The sequence below is a fragment of the Haplochromis burtoni genome, unplaced genomic scaffold (genome assembly GCF_018398535.1).
Source record: "Haplochromis burtoni strain Fernald_Lab_line unplaced genomic scaffold, NCSU_Asbu1 Contig_153, whole genome shotgun sequence".
Taxonomy (NCBI): Eukaryota; Metazoa; Chordata; class Actinopteri; order Cichliformes; family Cichlidae; genus Haplochromis; species Haplochromis burtoni.
Window position 1 is genome coordinate 136345 of NW_024582514.1, and position 26331 is coordinate 162675.

The 26331-nt window shown below is 39.8% G+C and overlaps 3 protein-coding genes across 3 annotated transcripts in view; 2 read left to right on the top strand and 1 right to left on the bottom strand.

Annotated features, from left to right (window-relative positions):
• The first annotated feature begins 174 nt into the window (after positions 1 to 174).
• Positions 175 to 2314, top strand: LOC102292497 (claudin-4). Its single transcript, XM_005932581.3, has one exon. The coding sequence runs from the start codon at positions 299 to 301 to the stop codon at positions 983 to 985; it is 687 nt and encodes a 228-aa protein (XP_005932643.1). The 5' UTR covers positions 175 to 298; the 3' UTR covers positions 986 to 2314.
• Positions 2315 to 2412: 98 nt separating this feature from the next.
• Positions 2413 to 5131, bottom strand: sbds (SBDS ribosome maturation factor). Its single transcript, XM_005932580.3, has 5 exons — positions 4903 to 5131; positions 4606 to 4735; positions 4315 to 4515; positions 3169 to 3333; positions 2413 to 2968 (listed from the first exon to the last, which is right to left on the bottom strand). The coding sequence occupies exons 1-5, from the start codon at positions 5028 to 5030 to the stop codon at positions 2843 to 2845; spliced, it is 750 nt and encodes a 249-aa protein (XP_005932642.1). The 5' UTR covers positions 5031 to 5131; the 3' UTR covers positions 2413 to 2842.
• Positions 5132 to 6188: 1057 nt separating this feature from the next.
• Positions 6189 to 26331, top strand: part of tyw1 (tRNA-yW synthesizing protein 1 homolog (S. cerevisiae)) — a 63022-nt gene continuing 42879 nt past the window's right edge. The window contains exons 1-11 of the mRNA XM_005932582.3: positions 6189 to 6342; positions 6612 to 6727; positions 6863 to 7000; positions 7600 to 7701; positions 9620 to 9814; positions 9980 to 10258; positions 12418 to 12534; positions 20400 to 20532; positions 23577 to 23629; positions 23748 to 23866; positions 25952 to 26061. Of these exons, the coding sequence (XP_005932644.1) occupies positions 6279 to 6342; positions 6612 to 6727; positions 6863 to 7000; positions 7600 to 7701; positions 9620 to 9814; positions 9980 to 10258; positions 12418 to 12534; positions 20400 to 20532; positions 23577 to 23629; positions 23748 to 23866; positions 25952 to 26061 (1426 nt within the window). The 5' untranslated portion in view covers positions 6189 to 6278. The remainder of the gene's footprint in view (positions 6343 to 6611; positions 6728 to 6862; positions 7001 to 7599; positions 7702 to 9619; positions 9815 to 9979; positions 10259 to 12417; positions 12535 to 20399; positions 20533 to 23576; positions 23630 to 23747; positions 23867 to 25951; positions 26062 to 26331) is intronic.

Sequence of the window (26331 nt, forward strand, 5' to 3'; positions counted from 1 at the left end):
TTGTTTTCCCCCTCTGCTGAGAAACTGTGAGAAAGCGATTGTTTTGAAACCATGGTAGGGCAAACAGGGATTTCCCTCCTCCACCCAGCCGTAGACACGCGGTGCCTTCTTTTCAAGAATACCAAAGAACTGGTTTCCTCTCTCTGAACACGGCATGCAAAACAAACAGGCGCACAAGCAAATGATCTCTGCCTCACACATGCACATGCACGTTAAAATAACACCCCACCCCACTGTGCTCTGCAGCCAGCTGTTTCTGGTTACACAGGCAGGTCTGCAGTGAAGAGGAGGACCCGGCATGAAGCAGAAGCTGGAGCAGAAGCTGGAGCTCGCTGCCCTCGGCCTCGGCGCCATCGGGTGGCTATGTGCCATTCTGACACGCTGCCTAGCCTTGTGGAAAGTAAGCGGCACCGTGGACAACACCACAGCTACTCTGCCTGCCTACTGGGACGGGGTGTGGTTGGAATGGGATCACTGGGATTTGGCCCACGATGGCAGCCTGCATTGCTCCTTTTACCGGTCTCTCATGTCTCTTTCTGGAAGTTTTCGGACGTGGAGAGCCCTGATTTTGGCAGCCATTGGCGCTGGGGCTTTTGCTTCAGTGATCGGAACAGTGGGGATGGTGTGGTTCCCTCAGCGAGGCCAGATCAAAGTGTTTTCTGGTAGTCTCTTTGTTTTGTCAGGGATCATACTGTTGGTTCCCATAGCTTGGACGTGCCACCACACCAGTCAGCCACTGGAGGGCGCTGCGGGTCTACAAAGGGACTGGGGACCTGCTCTCTACCTTGGATGGATCTCTTTTGGCTTGATGCTTGCCGGTGGGGTGTTTCTTACCACCAGATGCCCAACTGCTCAGAGGCAGGAGGAGCAGACTTCAGACAGCAAGTACCCAAATCTAGAGGAGGAGGCCAGTCACCCACTGAGCAGGATCAACAGGACTACGTTCACACACAGCCAGTACGAACGCAGATCAGAGCCTATCTGAGAGGACTGTGATGCAATATTTAACCGAGCGTGAGGGATTAAACTGGAAAATCAGCAAAGAGCTGAAGAAAACTTGTGGCTGCAGGTTAGGTAATGATGCACTGGCTTAAAAGTAATGAACACAGCACTGGAAAGTCATTTATCATGGGGCTAGTTTCACTGATAGGGATGTGGGCAGGACTTTAACTTTGCATGTTGCTTTGCAGTGTTTTCACCTCCAGTGAAGATAGCAAACTGTTCATAATGCAGTACTGTTATACAGTTTAAATTACTTTCAAGTGATACTTTTGGGTGTCTGTTGCATTACTTGATGAAATTACCAATTCTGACCGATAATAACGATCCCAAAACTTATCGCACAAATACATTTTACTGTGTAAATAAAGCAATACAACTTTACATGGACCGAACTGTTGGACACAGAAAAGCACTGCAAATTATTCAGAAACATATTTTAATAAAGTTGTTTGACTTTTTTTCTTTTAACTAGTTATGCCACTGAGCAGATGAAGAGGTGTGAGGGGCAATTTAAAAATCATATAACCATCAGTTTTTCAGTCTTTTGAAAATGTTTGATGGAAATAAAGCCAGAGTCTCTGAATAGATGAATATTTGTGGCCCAGTGACGAATAAGACCATAAACGTACTCATCCTACTCACACAATAAGCAGTGAGAAACAAGCCTGAATTACAGTCTTCTAGAAGAACGCCAGCATCTGGATATCATTGCACGGATTAAAGTTTACCAGCACCACATCAGGTGCTACAACCTCACCCAACATCACCCAGCAGGAGTGCATACGAGAGCTCAAACGTGTGACGCTGCTGGACAGGAAAAAGTCTGCGTTATATCGGATTAAGCCGATGTGCCAAAAGCACAGATTATAATCCAACAAGCAGAAGTGAACCGTTTCCTGTGTGTGCTGCATGTGAGAAAGGAAAACTGTGGAAAATATGCTCATTCTGAATTTGACAGTCTCTGATATTCATGTGTGAACGAGGATCTGATTTCTCAGCTGTATTTCTTTTATTTGATTTCTGATTAAAAAAAACAACAACAGTTGCATCACTCTTTGGGCTGCATCTCACTTTTACTTTATAGTTTCTTCTACTAATGATATTTATAAATGCTGTATTGTCACCTTTCTGAACACCTTTAAGATAAACAGGATATTCCATGGAATTCTGTACATTATTTTTTTTCTTAAAGAATAAAACGGAGGTGAATTTGTCATTACCCTGTGCTGGGTTACTATCCATCCTCTTAATTGCTTTACCAATTCTGGGTCTTGGGGGCCTGGAGCCCCTCCCAGCTGTCATTAGGTAAAAGGCAACAGGAACCCTGTTGCTGTGAGCAGACAGTGCGAACCACTGCACCACTGCGCCGCCTCTGCAAAGCAGCGTATATGAGAAAAATCCCCCAAGAGATAATATTTTGTATAGTGTTTATTACAGACCAAACTTATTATAATAAAATAGAATTTACCAGGATAAAGAAATGATCCACAGATAATAGGATGGGATACTGAGCGCGACTACATGGCACACGACTTTGTGTAGACGTTCTGCTAAATTAGTAATCGACTTAAAAAAAAGTGAATAAATAAAAGAGAAAACATCAGAAATAAGCACCGACTTTAAAGTTCAGGCATAAATTCTCAAACCTGCTTTCAAAATATATTCCACTCAGCAAATTATAACTTCTTTCAGTCAAATTAATCCTTACAGGGTGAAAGTGGCTGAAATTGTGATAAATCAGACCATAAACATAGATTTTTTTTTCATGAGTTTGCAGTCTGCGTGCCCTAATGAAGCGTGTTAGTGTGGATAAGGTGCAGAGTTCTGACGGGCAGGGTTACTATAGTTTCTCATCTCCCTCCTCCACATCCTTGAGACTGAGAACCTCCAGAGAGCCTCGGCCTTTAGTCTCACAGCGGATCAGCTCATCGATCTCCCTGAAGCAGCCGGGATCCACCAGACACACCTGACAGACGCACACCCGGGAAAAATAAAGAGTAATAAAGGGATAATAATATTGGCTTTACATTATAATATGGTAAGAGACAAAATTTCAGTTTAAAAAACACAAAGCTGATCTGCAGAGCTTCATGGAATTGTTCATATTATTGAATGAAAGTAGAGATTATTCAGTCACAACCACAAATACCATTAAACGCCGCTCACCATTTCCAGCTCCTCATCAAAATCCTCACTCTCCACGACCTGCAGGAGCGGTTTCAGCTTCTCCTTCAGCCTCTTGGCCTCTTTGGCTGGCAGCACCAACCGCAGCCTCATGTGGGCTCTCTGGATCTCCATGCTCTCCTTCAGCTGCCGAATCACCTCCAGGGCCTGAAAACAACAGCACACATCTGTTTATCAATGATGTAAAAAAGCATCATCATTCACTGCAGAGAAGGCCTGAAATACATAGATTATAACTGCAACAACTTCCACACCAACAAACTGAAGTCAGAGGGGCAGAGTATGTGTGATCACCGAGCTTCAAACATTTAGTTGCTCTTTGTTTACTTGTCACCGGCAAAAGACTTTGAATTCACTCTCGTCTATTTATTTGTTTTAGACACAAAACTCAAACTACTGAAAAAATATGAAGCTTCCTGGCTTGAACTTTCTAGTGGGGTCTGCTTGTTCTTCCTGTGTCTGTGTGGGTTTTCTCCAACTGCTCTAGATTCATCTCGTAGTCTTTGGACTATCAGAGGAACTGGTGATTCAAAATTGGCAGTAGGTGAATATGAGAGCCTGAGGTTGTCTGTCTGTGTTAGCCAGGATGCCCTAATGCCCTAGTGCTATGGAGTAGACGCCAGCCACCTCTCTCAAGACCCGTATATATAACCAGTTTTAAAGAAAATGGATGGATGAATTAGAATTTTTTAAAAATATATTTAACATGATTTTTAATGACTTTAAAGGAAAATACACCAATTCGTGCACTATTTTCCATCTGAAGTTGCTGTTGGCTCCATGTTAAGCCTCCAGTTCCTCCTGGGAGATCCTGAGGTGCTCTCAGGCCAGATAAGAAATTTAAGCTCTGCAGCAGGTTCTGCATCCCCCCACAGGGTCTCCATACATACATACCCAGACATACCCATACCCAGAAAACCTCCAAATAGAGGTGCCCAGCAGGCCTGAGATGACCAAACCATCTAAACTGGCTCTTTTGACATGAACGAGCAGCACCTCTACTCTGAGCTCCCCAGATATCTGCTTAAAGGGCTTTGAGTGCTCAGGTAAAGTAGAAAGATGCTAAATAAGAACCAGCCCATTTACTAACACAACACAAGAAAGGGAAACACATGGTATCCTCCTCACCTGCTGCTTTGTGCTCTTGTTGGGCTTGACAGAGTAGTGGATGTCCTTCATGGCCCGCTCGATCAGACTGACTGTGTACGGCCTCTTGGTTTCAGGGTTGACGCACTTCTCTGCCACAATAGTAGCTATATCCCGGAACATGGTCTCCAGCTGAGTCTGCCTCTCTTTGTCTGACACCTGGAGCTCTCCTTTGGCCAAGATCTTCAGGAGAAAAAACAAAACAACCAAGCCCACATGCAGTAAATGGCATGGCTTATGCTTACAATGTGTACGTGTGGGGATGTTTTATACCTGTTTACAGATTTCTGTAAGGTCGTCAGTCCCAAAAGCTTTGGTTAAGTCATCCTTCTTCGCCACCTGGCCTTTGGAAACATTGACGAAAACAGAGTGCGTCTGCAAAACCTCGTCCAGGTCCTTCTCTCTGTAATGAAAACATGACGTGTTGGAGCATTTTTGGCTGATTTAGCATGTAACGACCATCGAGAGGATTTAAAGTGGAAGAGAAATGAATTGTCAAAGTTTCCTCTAGCAACAACGAAGTAAAACAGCAGTCAGGCACAGGAGGCGTTAACATCTCCTGGTACTCACGCTCCTGATCTCCAGCTCATAACTTTGTTCTTGTAACAGGCGATTTCAAATCGCTTCCCGCCTTTCTTCATCCTCACCACCGCTACGTTGGTCAGCCGGATTTGATTCGTTGGCGTAAATATCGACATATTTGCGATTACCACAAACAGTTGCGAAGCAAGCGCCGCTGACAAGAAACGTAGGCTATCACAACACCACCCGTATTCTTCGAGTGTATCCTAAATGGCTGTTCGGTATGAAACTGTGACTTCGAACATCAGTTCCGAGTCAGTTTTGTTTCCTTTGTTGTTATTCGTTTAACAAGTTAAATAAATACATATATGCATAATTAAATACATATTTATGAAATTTAACTTTTCAAACTGTTATTATTTTCGAAGTAAAACGCCACATAAATTGGGCACTGTTAGATTAATGGTTGCAGAATTATGAGATAACATCATATTTAATTGTCTGACAGCAAAATCTATTATTATTTATTGTTATTGACAGCGTTAAGTATTAAAAACGTTTTGAACTACGTGTAAGTCTTATTTTGAAATGAATAATCGGACGTGCTTAATGCCGCTGTCATGCCTGCATTAATGCAAGTTTGACGAATTTCTATGTGCATTTCGCCGCTGTGACCACTGGAGGGCAGAAAATATTCCGTTTCGATTTAAAGCCACCTGCAGTTCTTTCTTCCTACATTATCATACTTTTCTCTGCACGTTAGTGATTTCGCCTAATAATAGTTGTCACATTATCACGGAAGTTAACACAACTACCAGAAAATAGCTCACAGCTTTTCTCAAGCCTCAGTGTTGTAATTAATTTGAACGTTAGCATATTTTAATTGGTCTATTGCAGTTCCTCCATATGACCACAAGAGGGCGACCTACAAAAACGACTAGGGGTATTTGTAACCGAGCTAGCTTACCAGAATGCATAAGTGCAGTTATTTGTTCAATATCATTTGACATTGCATTCATTTTATTTTCAATGTCCGGATCCCCTCATCTGGCGTCAGTTTACAAAATGTTAAAAGTAATTAAAATAAAAATGACAAATTAAAAATCCTTCTGGAAACAACAACAAAATCAAAATAGACATAGTGTAATAGAACCACTTCCTCTATAGACTTTCAAAATAAAGCATACCGAGACCTATAGGTATAGGTATGAATGAGTAAAATATTCAAAATTAAATCCAAGAAGATGAATTTCATCGTTTAATTTAACTTCAGCTGCTTTTTAAAAAGTCTGAATGTCCATAAGCAAACAAACTCAAGCCGTTGGACGATCCGAACTCAACTTCCCAGCATTCATATCGGCAAAGAATATGGTTGCGCAGAGCTTCAGGTGCTGAAGACTGTGTGCAAGTAGTTACTTGCAGCAATGCCAACTTTTATCGTATTTGTATTGCTTTTGGCCTCCAGCGTGTCTGCCTCGGATTCAAAAGGTGAGTTTATTTTAAATATTTAAAGCAACTGAAAACTCTCTTCAAGCTGTGTTTTGGCTAAAGGAGGGTAGCATTACTAGCTAGCATGCGTTGCTGGCCAGTCCCCCGACTTTTATTTTTCGCAGGTAGCTTCAGGTTGGGATTTAATTCTGTTTTGTTGTTGCATGTGGTCAGCTGTGGTTTGGCAGAAACATATATGATGTGGCTGTTTTCTTCATCAAAGCAGTTCAGGATCTGAGGACTCAGTTTGATGTGTTTTCTCCCTCCAGTCTCTCAGGATGCCCGCAGTCCCACTGAGAGCTATTTCATGTGGTTATGGCACAGCAGGTTATACCTGTACTCAGCTGCTGCGCTTGTTTTTGGGCTCTGGTTCTTACTGAAGAAGGTGAGGCACTTACTCATACCTTACTCTAATTTGTGTATGTGTTTTAGTCTCTAAACGGTCTCTGCAGAGCTTCTTAAGGTCTCGCTGTCTTGACCGGAAACAGCTCCATTTATCTCTGCACTGATCTGCTTTCAGAAAAGCGTTTCTAAAGATGCCAGCAAAGAGAAGAACGACAAAGTTGACAAAGCTGCAAAGAAGAACGACAGAGAGACCAAGGAGGTTCATGTGTCAGGAGTCAAAATCTTCTATGGCTCACAAACCGGGACTGCAAAGGTACAAAAGTTGTTTCCTGCAAATCTAAAGTGACCAGATGAGAGCAGAGAAAATATGAGACACAGAGAAAGCGACTGATCAGAAACCTGCTGTTGGTTTTCCAGCCTGTCTCTCCTGTCACAGGGTGCCACTGACACGCAAACCCCTTTACCCTTTTAAAAATAAAACAAAATAGTAATACCAGTAATTATAATTACTCTACAGATCATTGACAACCTGAATCACTACACTGATTAACAGTTTCTGTATCAAGGCTCATGTGTAACTTTCACAGTCTGCAATAACAATTCATTACCCTTGTGCATATTTTTGCTCTAGCGTGGTAAAGTTACTGCATTTTAATGCATCAATAGCACTCCTCATCTCACAAAGCACAGTGGTAGTAAAGCTTTCTGTTGCATACAGCAATGCTAAGCTAAATTTCATCAACCAGTTCCTGAGTCAAAAACTCTGAGCACTAAATTTTACACACATGTAATCAAGCACATTTAACGCAACTCAAATTTAAATCGATAGTATTTTGAAAAGTACTCAGCACGTGGTAATTTAGTCTTTACTGACATCTTAAAAGCACCATCTGAGACTCTCCATATGTTCAGGGCTTTGCGAACGAGCTGTCAGAGGAGGTGAAGTCTTTGGGTTTACCAGCCGAGGTGATTGACATGAAGGACTACGATCCAGATGATCAGCTTGCTGATGAGGTAAGCCAACCAAAGCAGAATATGCTCTTCAGTTTCATATTAGACTGCTTTATACTGTAAGGTAGAGACCCTGTACTGTTTCACCCTGTGAGCAAACACTTCTCAGGGGAATGCTAGGTGTCTGCCAAGTCCTGTTGGGGAGTATGGGGGAAGTATAGACAGACAAGGTTAGCACAGAGATGACAAACAACACACAAGTGACATAGTTGGCTGGTTGATGGACCAGTGAAGCCAGACAGGGACCGTGCATCTTGGAAACCATAGACACCGCTGGAGGGAGAAGGTGTTGATATGTAAGTGCATATGGAGGGAAAGTGACCAGAGGCTAGTTGCACAACAAAACACAAGAGGTCCAGAGCCACTAGCAGCATAACTGAGGGTGGTTCAAGGGCATATGGGCCAACCCAAATATTTAATTCTACTATTTAGTAATACTTGTCTAATAGTTTATCTAAAAGGAAAGTTTAAGACTAATCTGCAAAGTAAGATGGTGTCTACACCCCAAATCCAAACTGGGAGCTGGTTCCACAGATCCTCTAAGGAGACCTGGCAAACTTTTCTTTATCACCCCTACCTGTGGCATCATAGAGAATAAATGAAAGATTAATGCAGCTGTCAGATGGGTACTCTGTAAGCAATTAAATGCTGTTTACAGGATGCTCAGAAGCAGCTGTTGGGTGCTAATTAAATCTCTAAAATGTAACTGTGAGCTCATAAGACCTGCCTGTGTGTACTTCCAGGGAACACCTGATTAGAACAGAATTAATCAAAGGAAAATAAAAATCGTTACTCTTATTTTCAAAGCTTGACAGCAAACACTGGCGTGATAAGCCTCAAGTTCTATTACTGCCAGCTCAGCTTAAGCTTCATTTCTGCTTGAGCCTTCAAACGGCCAGTGCAGAGAGCAAACATGTTCCTGCTCATCTGCAGAAAGATGGATTGTTTTCATCAGTCTTTTTATTTTTGTGAGCACAGTCCCTCTGTGCTGCATTTCGAGATGAATAGGAGATTGGTTGGCTGGTTGACAGCAGAAAAAGGAAAATAACTATTTATTCAAAGGGACAGTGATACAGTTTTCAGTGACAGAAAAGCTCTACGTGAAATGTGTCTGCAGACATCTCTCCTTCAGTGCGACTGATTTACTGGTCAGGCATCAGAGGAAGGAACCTTTTTGTTTGGCACATTTGACCCTGTTTCAGTTCAGTTCATTTTATTTCAAACATTTCAAACATATGGAGAGATGGGAGGAAGCCGGAGTACCATGAACCTTTTTGGATACTCCAGCTTCCATCTACCTGTCCAGGGTGTACTCTGCCTCTTGTTTATAGATTCCTCCCCAACTGTGACCCTGAGTTACGTAAACAGAAGAAAATAGATGACTGCATTATTTGTGGATTTGAGCTACTGTTGGTTCAGTAACAAAAAACATCCACCATCCATTTTCCACTGCTTCTCCAGCAGCAGTCTAACCAGACTTGCTCAGACTTCCTTCTCTCTCTGGCACTTCCCTTCCACCAGATGCAGATACATAGATTCCCAAGCCAGTCGGGAAAAATAACATCTTCACGGTGTTCTGCCCTGGGGTTTGCTTCCATTTGGACATGCTGAAAACACCTAGGAATGCCGATACCACTTCAACTGGCTTCTTTATTGCATCTGCTGCTGCTTAGTTTGTAGCCACAGGCGTTAGTAATTGCTTAATTAATTAGGACTAGCTGGTACGTAATTATGTGTCAGCAGTACATCCAGTTAGTGTCCAGTGTTAGTGTCTCAACCTCTCACTGCATTTCGTCCCTAGTTAGTCCCAGAGACAAGTGTTTCCATATTTGGACAAAAAAAAGTCTTGAATGAAGAAACACTAAGCTTTTTTCCTCCTGTTTAACTCTTTCCTACATGCTGTGTTTACCTCTCCCATTAGTGCATCAGTAAGTCGGTGTGCGTGTTTCTTGTGGCAACTTACACTGATGGACAGCCCACAGAAAATGCTGAGTGGTTCTGCAAGTGGCTCGAAGAGGCATCCACTGACTTCAGATATGGGAAGACCTACTTGAAAGGACTCAGATATGCAGTGTTTGGCCTTGGAAACTCTGTCTATGTTGGCCATTACAACACGGTATGAAAGGTTTTCACAAAATGAGAAGAATTACACTGGTTGATAATAGTCAGCTATTCAGAGGATGTCTAAAGCTTCAAGGCTGTAGCTCAGCAGTTTATTAAGCCTGAATCACTTCAGTGCTTTCAGTAATTACTAAGAATTCAACCTGCTTTTTTCATACAGGTGTGTAAAAATGTGGACAAGTGGCTGTGGATGCTGAGTGGCAGACGAATCATGACCAGGGGAGAAGGCGACTGTAATGTGGTGAAGAGTCTTAATGGCAGCATCCAGGCAGACTTCCTGACCTGGAAGGTCAAGTTCCTGAACCGCTTAAAGACTCTGGCAAAGGGCGAGAAAAAGAGCTGCAGTGGGAAGTGCAAGACTGAGGGCTCCTGTAAGAACAAGAGGAAGGAGCGACAGGAAGAAGAGAAGAAGGCCTCTCCACAGAATAACAGCTCTGAGGTAAGGGCAGGAAAGTTGTTTTTATTAAAGTCTTCATCAAAATATTCAATTATTCACATTTTTGGGATCCAGATATTTGCTTTTAAATATGTTTGAGCCTGTACCGTCTCAGCTTGGCAGCCTGACACGCCTCTCACTTCCAGCTGTCATTATCACGCATCAGTTCGCTTCATTATTGCCAACATGGAAACTTTGTATCAACGTTTAGCAACTTTTCTAGGAGCCGTGTTTAATTGCCATTGGACGTTTCTTCCTGTACTTTTGAAGGGAACCAGCACCCAGACAGAGAAAAGGAGACATCCTCTTGCTTCTGTCATTCTCTCCGAGCGATTATTTTAAGATAGTATATCTTAATATTATTATCTATAACAGTAGTTCAAACGCCCCTTTTGCCCCTGCTGATGGGCAAAGCTGTGAATACTCGATGTTAATTATCACCAAATCTGTTCTTTTGTGGGTGAAGGCTGGCCTTGTGCTTAAAATGACTAGCTGATAAGCCATTTAGTTTCTGAACATTCATTCAGCTGTTCTTAAATTTTACAGCAAACATCTACCTGCTGTGTGACAGACAGAAAAAATATTTATTGGTCCACCCCAGTTGTCCAAGTTTTGGTAGCGTGTCTCTATTTTTATATAATAGTGAAAGCAAGCTTCTGAGTGAAAAAATGTTGATTTCTCTGGCTTCTGACTGAGATTATAAACTATAGTCAGAATATGAAATATAGCCATGGGTTCTGCTTTTAAAAATGTCCAAGTGGTTTCTAAAGGCCAGCAAGAGGTGATTCACATCTTATTGAATACTTCATGAAAATCATTCTGTTTACATTTAGAGTAAGAAATGGGGATAAATCCAGGGTAAGCTTTCGGGTGGGCCTAGCATGTGATTTATAAGCCACTGCTGTACATGCGGCACAACTGTCCTCGATGTCTCAGTGATATTGATCTCTCTCTCTCTCTCTCTCCAAAAGGCTATGATGGACGCCCAAAATGCTTAAAAAAAAAAAAAGAGTTCACAAATTAATGGGTGACATCAGGGTGCCTCTGTCATCTTTTATAGACAGCCTACAAATAAAAGTAAAAACACCCACATAAAAATGTTAACTATCATCAGAACAGCTTTGTGGATACGATACCACACGTTGTAATATTATTTCCTCACTATTTGACTCAAGGCTTGTCCCACCGACTCTAAATGAAGCAGGTAAAGAGAACTGGAGAAAGAAAGATAGAGAAAGCATCCAGCTTACATCTAGTTGGAGAATTGTCCTTTGGGTTAGGATAATGTAATATGACATTACACGGGCACTTTAGAACTCCAAGCAGGAGTCTGAAACAGACTGGCCAGGCTAATGGCTTCATGTTGCACTCCTTCAACAATGTGATTAAAATCAGATCAGACGCCTGAATTTCTCAGGAGTGTTATACTTGGCTTATTAGGTCCTTATTTAGTAGCAGCGATGTGCACTTTCAGGTGCAGCGTGGCGTTTTTTAATGTTCTGCATGAAAATTGTTGTATTTCACTTAACACCGGTCTATCATGTGAAAATATGAAAATAGCACTTTTTTTTTTTTCCCCCCACCGCTCTCTAAAATTACACATTTCACAAGTACAAAAAGACATTTTATGTACACACATGCGCACACAGCCTTCATATGCATCACAGCACACACAGATGATCAGTTGTCATGGTAGCGGGGACCTCAGAGCCAACTCTAGCTGAGACTTCCTCCCCTCTGTCTGCAACACTCAGCAGAGGTGACATTCAGCCGGAACCGAGAGGAGCTGAGAACTGTGGCGAGGGGACCATCGTGGTGATTTATGTACCCGCTGTACCACTCATGCATTTTATTCTCCTGCTGCACATGTCGGCCATGTGTCGTGATAAATCTGCTGAAATGCCATAAACGCGTACATAGTTTTCTTATTTAATCAGGCAGCCCAGGAGGACATAACGATGTTCAATAAATGTGTTCCACATCAGCACACTCACTCAATCACAACTTCTTTTTTTTTAAATTTGTTATGGATTGGACCATATGTGAGCCTTTCTTTACTACATGCCATTCATCTTTATCACCGTGTCCCTGACTTTCCATTTTGACCTTGTTTTTTAATCACTTTTTGTGCTTCTTTATTTCTTCTTTCATTTTTTCCCCAGGATGATCTAGTGGAATCCAGCAGTGATGAAGATGAGTCCGGTCTGCCAGATGAGAAAAAAATGGTGCTCGACGTGGAGGATCTGGGAAATATTATGAACAGCGTTAAGAAAGCAAAGGTCAGGCTTCCTCCGCCAACATGTTAGCACCACTTTTTGCAATACATATGCTCATGTTATTTCACACATTGACAGCAGAAACCCTTAGAACTAAGCAGAGCTTAGTATTTGTACTTGTAAATATGAGTTGTGTATACAGTACTTAGCAATTCCCCTCATAAACCTGCAGTTTTGTTATTCTTGAGTCATTTTAAACTGTCACTCCAATGTCATCATCCAGCAGCTCTATTTTCAGCATTTCCATTTCAAGGTCTGCAAGCAGGCATCACTGTGGCATTAAGCTCCCACCACCTTCATCCAGTGTAAGTGCGTTCAGTAAAGAGATAAGAGTGGTATCATTAAAGGAGAAATGGCAGATGGTTTGATAGACACCAGACCCCGACAGACGAGGAGTGGAGGCTTGCGTAATAGTTAGGACGCCCACTCCACAGACTTGCGAGAGATGAGTGACTCAAGAAAAAATTGAAAAAGAAGAGACATTATCACTCTGCTGTTATAGGCTGTCCTATAAAGATCTTATGACAGCTTATATAAGGTGGACAGACGAGTACCCTGTAATGTACCTCTTTGAATGTAGCAGATTAGTGTAAGCTGCTCATTAGTTTCATTCAAAAAAATGGAAGAAATTGGAAATTCAAGAAAAGAGAAATTACTTCATTCAATTGCAGATTTTCATTTTTTTATTGATTTTAATCATGAATAATGCCAAATGATATAAATCTCTTATTTTTTTAATGTACCTCGTGACATTTTTGTTAGTATGCTTTACCTCAAAACCTCTGTACTCAGTTCAGGAAGCACTGATGCACTGCAGAAATGAGCCTTTTTGGACTTCAGTCTGCTTGTTGGCAGATAAAGATGAAATTCATAATACACAACAACACAAGATAGATTAGTATCAGTACAGGAATTTTCCATAGTGTAGGCCCACTTTAGAAAATGTGAATGAGTGCATAGATTTTGAACTTTTAACTATAATTTCAGTTTCACAGCTTGTGCCCATTCACACTACACCAAAGTCCTTTGGGGTTACATCAGGAAGAGCATCCAGTGTAAAAACTCCAAATAAGAAGTTGCCAAATCAAATCCAACATGATTTGGCAACTTGATGTGGCAGCTCTTTGTCAAAAAGGGAGCAACTGAAAGTATCATTATTATTGTTATTTTAAATTGATAATGATAGTTGTTGTGACTGTATCATTTCTATACATCAATTTTATTAATTGAAGTGAGGGGTCACAGGGGAACTGGGACAGAATTGAGGTAAACGATGGACAAATCAGCTGTCCATCACAGGGCTAACACAGAAACACAGACAGCCATAGACTGTCACTTGCAGACAATATACGTTCATCGCTTTAACAGCAGAGCTGTGTGTTTAAAGTGTCGTAAAGATCTGTAGCAGTCCTGATGTGCAAATGGGTCCTCCATCCTGGGTATAGCGGCAGACGACTAATTGGTAACTTGAACATTCTTGCTCTAATACGTGGTGCTAACCACGGCACTACTGTGCCAGGCATTTACTGTTACTTTATAGTATTTGACATTTTGAAGTGATCACACTCTACTTTAAGCTTCTTTCACCAGAAATGTTACATCATAAAAAGACATTCACAGAATTATTTACTAATGTTGTCACAGTCAAAACACAAACTTCTGTCTCGGTCGACTTTACATCCAGAAAACTTTTAGTGTGGAGGCAGCTCCTGTCCTGAAGACGCACACAAGTATTTTATTCTGTTGTGTTTTGATAGATGTGAAATTATTATTTTCGCTGTATGTGCTCCTTTGGGTTACTGAATATTATGCTTCATTTGACTGCGGTTCATAGGAGACTTAATGCACTGAATGCAAAATGCTTTGTGCTGTCCATGCTCTCCCAGGCTCATCTCTTCCTGTGTGACAGTAATATTACAGTGTAGACACTCTTGGAGGTTAGGACAGGATACGTTGTAAGGACAGCACAAATGTGTTTATACAGCACAGCTGGGAAGTTAAAGAGACATTAGTTTATGACTTGAGGAGCCTGGGTTGATCAGTACTCTTCAGTTATGCCCTCCACAGTAAGAAGAGTCAGACTTCTTTTTTTTTTTTCTTTTTTAATTCATGAGGTGTTTTCATGTAATTTTTATGATCAAGCTGCTGTTATCCTTTTCCCCAAAGATATACCCATAGACTATTTGTTTATGATACCCAAGGCAGTCATCTTTATTCCTAACCTGTCATGTAAGATTTAATTGTAACTGCTCTGGGATGATTTGTGCCATCACACGTGGATGCCAGAGATGACTTGGATTCCTGTAGTAACAAATTTATGTTGCTTTTGCATAATTTGTTCACACAGAGCGAGCAGTGTAAGATGTAATTAGTTTGAGCATTAATATTGTCAAGAGACAGCAGGTATTTAGCCAAGCTGAATACTCTGTGAGTAATCAAACTGTGACTAGAAAATGCTGTATCTGTGGGGCTTGTTGCACTCTTCAGGCTTAATTCTGGCTGTTTATGGTGATTTTTAGTAAAACATTACATTTTCTTTAAATTTGACATCTGTAATACTGTAAGAGGACCAGATTTACAAATACCATTACAATGATGAAAGGGAGGATTTTTTTTTTTTCAATTCATTTTTTTTTTTTACAGGTTTTATATCCCACGCTGATTTCACAAGTTTCCTTGTGGCATTTAATGCTCTCTACCCCATTACACTGAAATAAACATCAGTCTCCTGTTCGTTTTTAGTTTACAATTATGGAGTAGTGTCAGTAGCTGAATAATTCACGCACAAATCACCTCGTGCTTGGATAAGTAGGTTACCTCGCCCAACCTGTCTTTCTCTTTTTTTGCCATTAAGTTGATGTAGGTGCCCCTGTGCAAGATACTAAACCACACATTACCCCTTAGATGCATCGACTGACCTATGAATGTGTACATGGGAGGTAAAAGGTGTTTAAAGACACCAAATATTTCTTGAAACTAATAAAACACTGTGTGAATTGGTAAGTTTGGCTTGTAGTGTGAAATGAGCTTTGAGTGCTCAGTAAGAGTAAATATAAGTTTGCATTTATTGACTGATAAAAACTGAAACTGGAAGGATTTGTCTGTACTGGTGTCCATGTGGCTTGTATCCCAGATGGAATCAGGATGACTTGATCACTGCTAAACATTTCATGAATACATGTTTTGTTTTTTTTCCTTCAGTGATGGACAGGCTGTGATTGGCTGCGGCCTTAATCTATATCAGTCTTTGGCTGTAGTTCCATTTTTATTCTAGCAAGTGCCTGCAAAATTCATTTTGCATTGTTGTCCTAAATTGATTTTGTACAATTGTTTATAGTATTGGCATCTAAACTTTGTCATAAGAGTCTTCCATTTCTGCCAGAGTGGTCGATTTTACGTTGTGGGACTGTTGCCAGTTAGGGGTTAGTGTAAAACGCATCATTAACCTGAGCTGGCACGCAGCAATTTTGGCTCCGTTTTTATGTTTTCAGCTCACTAGCCAAAGGAAAAAAGCACACATAAGATGCCAGTATAACTACTACTAAGGTATATTCTATATTTTCAGAAACATTGATTGGCATAAATTAACATGTTCAGATTCTGGACTGGACTGGCTTTATTAAACCTCCTGTGTGCAAAATGCACCCTAGTTAAAAGTCCTCAGGCAGATTACATAGTGAAAACAACAATTTTGAGCTCTTAGGGGTGCAGGGGAGTTTTGATTCATCTGCAGGCCTTTAATTTTTATTTTTATCATTATTATTGTTATTATTATTTATTTCGATTTTTATTTTTTATTTTTTGCAAATCATCACATTTTTTTTGTTAAGTTTTAACGTCTGCTAACTGTTTTAGAAACAGAAATGTAGAAAAAAATAAATATTCGAAATTTAGAATTTATGCTGTTCCATCAACATATCTGTTACAATATGACTACACTTGTTATAAGCACAAAATAATGGCAAATACTGTTATTTTATTGTTTTACAGTATAGTAGTGCACTTATAGACTAATTTTCTTGGTGTGCAATCCTCTTTTGGAGCCGGAGCAAACACTGGTAACAAATGGCTTCTCTTATTCACATATATTAAAATATTTGGATAATAAGGTTAAGCTTTAAAATATTGAATTCATTTTGCCAGCTTAGAGTGTTTGTCTTTCTTATTTTCTACTTGTTCATGGTTTGGGCTTTTTTTGCCTCCCGTACTTTTATGTTTTTCCCTTATTCACATGTGCTACTCAATCAGTGAAGTATTATTGCATCATTCATCTGCAGCAGCACCATGTTGTGTCATGGTTCCCGTGCACAACACGATGCTGTGAGATGTCCCATTTCTGTTAGCCCAGATTGGCCCAAGCATGACTGGGTGTCAAGGCTGAAAGCCAATCAGTGGGATCCAGAGACTAGGGCCAGATAAATTTTCAAGGCTGCATGAAAACACCATAGGGACAGATTGTTTCACCGTTGGCTACGTGCTGTGTATGCTATCAGAACTGTACGAGTCACAGATGCATTAAGTGAAGGTGGACATTTGGGCCGGCTGAGTGGCAAACTAGTCTTATCCAATCTTGAGTGTTAAATTGTAGGCTGTACATGTTTTCACTCCCAGTTTAGATTTTTGGTGAACTTTAAGAATGACTTGAGGCCCATTCACATGATTGAAACACTGGATGGCTGTTCCTCGCCCTGATTTACAGTGTATGGTGGTTTTTGTACTCCTGTCTTTATTACTGGAATAGATCATAGTTTAAAGTCACCTATAATAGAATAAATCATTGCTTTAAGTCACTCAGAGTAAAACATGCAACCCACACATTTTGCAGTGATATAAATGATGCGTAAAAATATCATCAAGCACCATCTTTTTTCCATCTAAGAAAGAAATGTGACAGTATTCTGACAAAGCAGCGTGGCTTCCTTGTTCACAGCATCCACTATCAAAACCGAGCTCTAGGGGACCACTGCTGCTGTCAGGTGTGAGAAACCTCCTCTGTATTTGGGGCTATGATTGTTGAGGAAATGCACAGAGCAAATAGTGCTACTAGATGGCTACAAGAGCTTGCATTCTTCCAGTTTTAAGTTAAAAGAGTGCTATTTTATACAGATGACTGTGAACACCTGAAGCATAGGTTCACAAATAAAATTGGCAGTATATTTAGAGAGAAGCTTGCTCTCTGTTTTTTAACAAAGGCTTTAGGAGACTAAAACGGATTAGCAGCTGCTCAATTCTGGCAAAAAATTATATTCAGAATTAATATTGAGGCAATTATCATTTAACCAATTGCTCACAGACTGTGGAAAAGTTGACATTGTCTTGTTTCTTTTTCAGTTGATCAGATAGTTATTAAAATATTTTCTAGGCTTGCAACAAGAAACTTACTGAAGAGTTTCACAAAGAACAGACCTCATAATTTCTTATCCACACCCAAGGACATTAATTGCAACTACGTTAAAACAAAGAACAGAAGCAAAATTCTCACAGACTCTAAGTTTAACAGTTAATTTGTGTTACTGTCACATACTGGGGTAGCTACTTGGCTGGGAAGCACCAAGGCATGGACGTGCATGCTGGGAGCTACCGAGGCCTAGAAGAGGGTTGGACGGTAATATGTTACAATTTCTAAATCTATTGCTCAAAGATGCTCAAAACATAGTTTCACAAGCTTTTAATACTGGAATATAATTACTTCCAATGAACAGACCCGAATAAGGGAAATGGGAGCACCAACAACACCAAACAAAAGAGAAAGAAGATCATGAATCAGACACAATAGACTGTCATATTCAGGCTTCTCCCCAAACTAGACTGTTAGTAAACTAGACTACAAAAAACAAACCTGAAATCTGGAATGCCGGTATTCCCAACTCAGCCTATAATAAATGTGAGGAATAGTGCAAGTGCTGATGGAGGTGAGGGAGAGTGAGAAGGAATCAGCCTGACAACCACTCTCAGGCCTCATATGAGTGCAGGTGAGCCTTCTGCTGCCAGTCAGCACTGGAGATAAATTGGATAGCAGGTTACTCAGGATGACTGAGAAAGAAAAGCTGGTGCACTGAAGCACATGTAACAATCCACATTGGAAATAGCAGTTGACCAATAATTTCTAGCCCTGATGCAAATGATGTTTTACTATCATGAGGTGAAAACTTGCCTGCAGTAATTAGCTATATCCTGTGGAAGCCCACTGTATTCTATCTGCTCAGCACCAAGCAGCAGACATATTTAGAGACAAACTGGTGTAAATGAGTAAAACATTTAGCATTTAAAGAGCATGATCTTTCCTTTTACACTTGCAAGAAGCAAATATATGGGTTAAAAGGGGAGTGAGTACTGGACTTAATTAAATTTCCACTGGGTATAGCGCAATATTTTCATTTATTTGGAGCCATTTAACCAAGAAATCTGCTACTGCAGGATCAAAGTTTTTGCAAATTTGCAAGTAAGAGAGGGTGCAAATGTTCTCAAGACTACTGACTCCAGAGATAAGAGAGGAAAGATTAAAATGGACTCTATAAGAATCTCATTGATTTGCAGTAATGGTTTGTGCAATGTTAACAAGTATTTTTCACACAGTTCTACGGGGGTTAGTACCATACAGTGAGCTACAAAGGAATCTGTGAACTATCTACATTCTTGAAGAATACAAGTGTGTTGAACATTTATCAGCATTTGCTGACACTGTATTAGCACCTAAAGGGCCCTAGTGTGCTGACAGGGTGACATATAGATCCCTATAGACAAACTGAAGAAGTGGCAAAGGTGCAGTAATTGGGTGAAGCTGTCATTTACCATGGTTAATGTTAAAGGCTGGTCATCCATCACGTCTTTCTGAAAAGTAACACCTGTTTCTCTGTCCCCAGGCAAAGTTTTCTTGCAGGATTTAATCAATCTTGTTGTATTTGTCCACAGAATATATCTAAGATATTTAGCATTATACACAAAATCACTGCATTGCAGTATTATAATCCTGGCATGAAATAAGATGTTGATGATGATGCAGCAAAAAGAAAAAAAATAGCTGTTGTGATACAGAGAGCTGTATAAAAGTTGGTCATCACTTTTCCAAATGGATTCTGGGCATGTTTTCAAAAGTCAACTTTCTTAGACAGCAGTTGATGTCTGCAGCAGTGTCCATCTTTTTAAGCAGCCTGTGATGGTCATTTGAAAGCAAAAAAAACCCAACTTATTAATTTTCGCAAAGCAGGGAAAATGAAAAGACGCCACAGTATTTTTCGCTCGCAGTTTCTAAATATGGACCACATACATATGTATTGTAATGATAGATGCAATTAATAGGCAGGTTGAAGAGGAAATGTTGGATTTGTAATGTCTTTATGGTTTTTTGCAAGTGTGTAAATGATTCCTTAATGTATTTATTCTGCTTGTCAAAACAAATATATATACATATATACATAGCTGGATTGACGTGATCATCTTTACAACAAAATGCTCAATTTATGTGGCCTTTACTTTGTTCTTTACACACACAACAGAACATAACAGAAAAACTTTTTCAAATACTATAAATAAGACATCATTTAATTATGTCTTTTTCTCTGAATCTTTTGATGATGGCTCATCTACAGCATTGCATTCAGTCTTCACAATTTAATATTAATAAACATTGTCATCCTTTGCAGATCTAGATCCCCTTTTTTGCAGAACCTGTGCCCATCTTTACTTCTGAGAAACCCCGTCTCGCTAAGATGCTCTTTTTGTACTCGGTGATGTTACGGACTTGTTGCCGGTTAACCTGATTAGTTGCAAAATGTCTCTCCAGCTGTTTCCTTTTGTTACCTAGTATAGATATAAATGTTTATATGGCTGTAGACCATAATAGACTGAAAGTTTTGTTTCTGCCTCAGAGCAAAGAGGAGAGTCAAAGAGACGGCCAGATGGTGAAGCTATCCAAATTAAACGGAGTGCAGAAGATTGAAGACGAAGGGGAAAGAAGGGAGATGATCACCCCTGCCCTCAGAGAAGCACTGACAAAGCAAGGTGAGGAAAGAGGATTCAGAAAAAAAATTGAGGATTAGCAAAAGAGAAGTCACAAAAGCAAATTAGAAACCAAAAATGCCAAATTACCAGCACTGATAGCTTACTGACTCAGTCAGTGGTAGAGTTTTATGGTTCTTCAAGGTGTATTTGTAAAATTATATATCGCTTTCTAAAGGAACATCTGGTGGGTGTCACTTGTGACTGCGAATAATATATGCATGTTATCTAGCTGCATTGCTTTGCATTGTAAACCAAAGAAATCTCATTACAGACAGAGTGCACCAGCTGCTCTCAGCATATGTTTAACCTTCATCTTTCCACAGAGGGCAGCAAAGTTTTTTTCACTTTAAACATAGATTGTTAGTTATGCCATTTTTTTTAAATTTATGTGGTACTAAAAGGTATTTGCATAACAATTTAATGTAACTCATATGGTTAAAGATGTATTTTTGCAATTCATTAAGTATTTAATGGCTATCAGTGCTTATTGCTCTGGCGTACTATGCAGAAAGAAGAAATTAGTTGAAACCATTGGAGTATATTTGGGTTAATCAGTTACTGAAATTTCATTACGTTTTAACCTTGCTGATGAGCTGTAATTTAAAGGTTCAACATGGAAACTGTGGGTGGGCGCAGTGCATTTCAGTTCTTGCTTGTTTAAGATAGTAAGTTTAGGACTAAAGATTAGCTTAAAATGTTAATCTAATGTTAACTTAATGTCTAAATAATAATATGAATGTATAACTAGTGTCTGTTTTAACTGAGGCTATTTGAAAATTGGACGGTTGTATTAAGGTTTAACATTATCTAGTAGAAATAACATCAAAATATTCTGTTTGAAAGGTCTGTGAATCCATCACTATTTATATTGTTGCTATTTTTTTCCACTGTGCACCATGTGCTGATTTTTTTTTTTTTTTTTACTCATTAGGTCTGGATTTTACTATTCTACTCTTCTACTATCCCACTATTAAAACACAAGCCAGCAGTCATTTTCAGCCAAAACCCCCCACAGTTAGCTTACACAACACTCTATAAATAGGACACTGAACACAGGACTTCACTTCATTTGACCAAATGTTGACCTATTTCATGGTGTTTATGTTGGCAACAATTAGTCCTGGGGGGCAGTTTGTTTTATTTAGAAGGAAGGATGAAAGTTTTGGCATTGTCTTCATGGTTTTCAGCCTTGGAAGGATATGTTTCCTGTATAGTCTTTTCCTGGCATGGATTGGATGCCAGTGTCACATACTGCTCTTGTGCATTGTCCAAAAAAGTTTTAACACAGTGTGCAAAATAGTTTTCCATCAGCGAGGTTCAAGAGAAACCTATTTCAAGAAAATAGTGACAGGGAAAGTCATAACTCAAAGGTACAGGTTAATTAGTAAATTATTATTAATTATTAAAGTGGCTTACCAATGTCACTTTCAGTCAGTTCCGGTAGTGTGCAACACACAGAGTTTGGCTTCTTCTTTGTGCCACACACCAGGTAAAGCTTTCCTGTTTGGTTCAGACAAGAAAAGCACAAAGTCAAGAGTGTGAAACCTGTTGTGGGGGTGATATCTGTGGTATCTTTGTGCTTAAATTGTCACTCTAATATGTAAATTGGCAGTCGTCTCTTTCATTACTTGGTGGAAGACCAGTTAGGCCATTGTCTCCCTGCTCCTTTCATTCCCCTCAAGCAGCTCAAGAGTGAAAGACAGAGTATCACATGAGTGTAAACTGTTTTTATAATTTTCATATTCTCCGATGCTGTTTCTCTGAAATGGTGCAGTTATCATAGAGTGTATTAAAAAGACGGACACATTCTCAGTGACATCAACTGTTGGTTTGTGAAGTCTAATGTGAATTGAGCATATTCAGCGTCGTCATCTTGTGTTTTAAACCTGACATGATGGCGAGGGGAGGCTCTAACTGGAAGAACTGAGAGACGCTGCACACATGGCATCACTTCATTTTTCATATTCAGAAGACATGTCCATCTTTTATATCCAGTGCATGGAGACACACAAACACAAAGATAATCATTGTTCTTGTTAAAGTCACTAATAGCAGGTCCGATTCAGTACTGTGTTGTCCAGAGTCTTGTAGACCTGCACTCAGTTTTTTTTGTTACTTGTGAAAAGATGATTCAGTGGTAAGCTGTTACATTGAAGTGTAAAAATCAAAAAAGTGTATTTCATTCATTCAGCCTTTCCTGCAAATATACCCACAAACAGCCTCGATGAGGAACATTTTGTATTTGACTAATCTTGCATCAAACCTGAGATCTGTGGGAGCAGTTCGAGCACAAACACACCCCGGTACAGATGTCCTGCTGTGTTTTTGTGTTTTAGATATTTCATGAAGGTTTTAATAGCAGCTACAACACACACAAGCTTCCAAAATAGGAGGCTTTGTTTTTTAAACTTGCTGCCTACATTCTTTGTGTGGCTTTGTACTGCTGTACTTACTAGAAAGCTATTTTAAATGATTTTGAAAAGGAAAGGCAGCCCTTCTTCTTTAATCTATCACGTTTTTTTTGTTTGTTTGTGTTTTTTCCTGGGATTTCATGAATGCGTCAAGTCATGAGGATAAAAGGATTCCATCTGACAGATATTACAGAGCGGGACGGGTTTTTTTTTCTTTTCTATTTTTTTTTAATGAGGGAGAATGAGGAGAAATCCACATCCGGCTGTTCATAGTGGTTTGAGGCCATGGTGTTAAAAGGGATAGAGAGGCCCACCTCAAGGGCATTTGAAACACTTTCCTCACAGACCTTTTTGTGCAAAAAGGGAATCTGAAACATTCTCTCTTTCTCCCAATGACATGGCTTCAAGCTGCCAGTAGACACTTTGCTGGAGATGTTCAGTGGCTGTTAGCATGGGGCCATTAAAAAATCAGACTTTGTGAATGTTGAAAGGCTTTACTGAAGTAAAGCTATAAAAAGTATATTGTCCATGTTTCTTTCAGCTTAATTTGACTTGTGCAGTTCTGCATTGTGAAGTGTTTCACTGATTTGATGCCGTATTTATAACACGTTGTGTTTTTACCTTTTTGTGAAGGATATAAACTGATTGGGAGTCACTCAGGAGTGAAGCTTTGTCGATGGACTAAGGTAACGAAATCAACCCTTTTAAATAAACCGTTAAAACACTTCCTTTAAATTATCTCAAATTTCTATTACAGCTTTGACAAACTGAATGCATGAATTGTAATTCATTTATTTATTTTAGTCTATGTTGAGAGGAAGGGGAGGTTGTTACAAGCACACTTTCTACGGTATTGAGTCCCACCGGTGCATGGAGACTACCCCCAGCCTCGCATGTGCTAATAAGTGTGTCTTCTGCTGGAGGTATGTGCTTCTCAACTTCTTCTCTTTTAGTTTGACATCATTAAGGAGAATCTTAAGTGATCCAAATAAAAGTTAATCTTTCAGCCTATCAATTAATATTGATTCAATATTAATACCCTAGTAGAGTACATGTCTTATTTATACTGTGATTTAATTAAGATGCTAGTCCTTCTGGGTACAGGCTTTATGCTTCCCATCTAGGGCTGTGCAATATGACCAAAATCTCATATCCCGATATAAGAATTTTATCGTCCCGATAACCATATGAATCACAAAAATATAACATTTTCTGTAAATTCTGTGAATCTCGGGCAGCTCGACTTGCGTGAAGTGTTTCCAGCTGCGCGTCATGTAGCTGGAGTCGAGTGTTTTAACCGATGCATGAAACTATACATTTTTAGACATAAGTTGTAACGGCCGCCGTTTTCTTTGTGAGTATTTATTACACGGCGTGCTGCAGGGAAAAGCCTGTTCTAACGTTTGAGTCTAAGGTTTATTTTTTAGCACCTGGCGGCTCTTTTTTTACTTCTCATCTGTAAATAATCTGCTCTTTCACGTGATTCAGTTTATTTTGAAAAGTCTCAACAGGATCTTGAGCTTTATTGTGAAAGGTTTATGTGGAACATAAACAAGCGGACACGCGATGCTGTTACCGTCGTTGTTGCTAACCACAACGCATAAAAACAGGCGCTTGTCCGTCCGTAGTGTGGTTATATTAAATATAAGAGAAAGAGAGAACTTTAAGAAATTAATATAGCCACTACAGTGACCATCAAAACGATGAAAAAATATTGCCGTAAACAGTTTATTTTGCGACACCACGAAACAAACGATAGCGTAAAATGAAACGATAGATGTTTTTATCATCCGATATCCATCACTTTAACTGTCCATTGCTACACAACTGTATGTAAGGTATAACTCCAACATGTGTTTTCCTGTTTTTAGGAGTGTTTTTATTTTGCTATATATTAACTAGTTTTAGCCTGTTTGGTTACTAACTTGTAGGGGGGTTTTTTTGTTTTGTTTTTTTAAACCAAACCCATTTAGGGTTTAGTCCAGTCACTGTTGATGATCTCGCTGTTCCATAGAAGTTCATGTTTTATGTGCAGATTGATAATGGTCTGCATAGCTGCAAGGCCTAAATGTGGACACTGATTCATCATGGCATTAGTGAGAGATTGGGCCTTTTACTAACTTCAAGTTCCATTTGAAAAGGCGACTGTGTTGAGCACTGAAAGGTCGCTGTCAGAATGTGCTGTGGTGAACTGCTGCCCTGTCAACACAGATCTGCCCGTCTCCCTTACTACAGCTATGTGGGATGACAGGAAATAAGCAATTTCGGGGCACAGCTGCTTTGTTCCTGCTGCCCCCACCATCCACCTCTTTATGGCAACAGGTGGATCAAGATTTTCATGGACGCCATCAGTATATGTCACGTTAGAGTGTGCATACTTATCTGACAGAAATTTGTGATGCCCCAGGATTTGGTGTTGCACATAGACATCACACTTGGATAGTTGGAACGTGTTATTAACACCCAAAGGGAGAGCACTTTTTTTACAGTAGCATGCATTCTTTCACTTAATATGTTTTTATAGGGTGATAATACACACGCCCACATATTTCACTTTCAATCTGTGAGTAAATAACTTGAGTCTTAGCATTTGGCACCTCGTTAAATGCTCCTTTTATTCTAGTGAAATATGTCTTTAACTTTTTAAGGGATGTTTGTGTTGAACAAACGGTCTAATAGTCTTGGACTTTCTAAATCAGAATTACCATGGAGTAATACCACCGATGAGGTGTAATGTCCTTTGTTTGTACTGAAGCTGGTTTGGAGCCCATATTTACAGTTTGTTAAGGCCATTTATTCCATTTGTAGCCACAAGCAGTGTTCATTTTCCCTTTTATACTCCAGAAGCATGTCTCCAAAGAAGGTAATACCATCTCTAAGGCTACAGTGGTTGCTCTTTGATTAATATTTAGTTTGCTGTATTACTACATTTGGTTGGTGCTTGCTGAAGCAGTTACATCTTGACTGCTGTTAGTTCCTATTTATTCATGTTTGTGCTCCACTAACAGACATCATACCAACCCTGTCGGCACTGAATGGCGCTGGAAAATGGATCCTGCAGAGAAAATCTTGGAGGATGCCCTGGAAAAGCACCAGAACATGATTCGACAATTCAGAGGTTAGGCTTTGAGCAGGTGACACATGCAAACATGAACAACAACATGCATGTTTTTTCTAAATGTCTGTCTGGCTATTTGTCTGTTTACTTATGCTTATGCTTGAAAGTGTTCATCATAGGTCGTCTCTCTCTTTGTTAAAATGAACATAGTCACAAAAGTGTGCAAGAATAAGCCGTTTTGCACTTTTTCTCCTTAAGGTCTTCAGCTTGGAACTTATGAATTCTTTTAAACTTAATGAAGTAAAGTTCACATGCAAGTGCTGATGATCT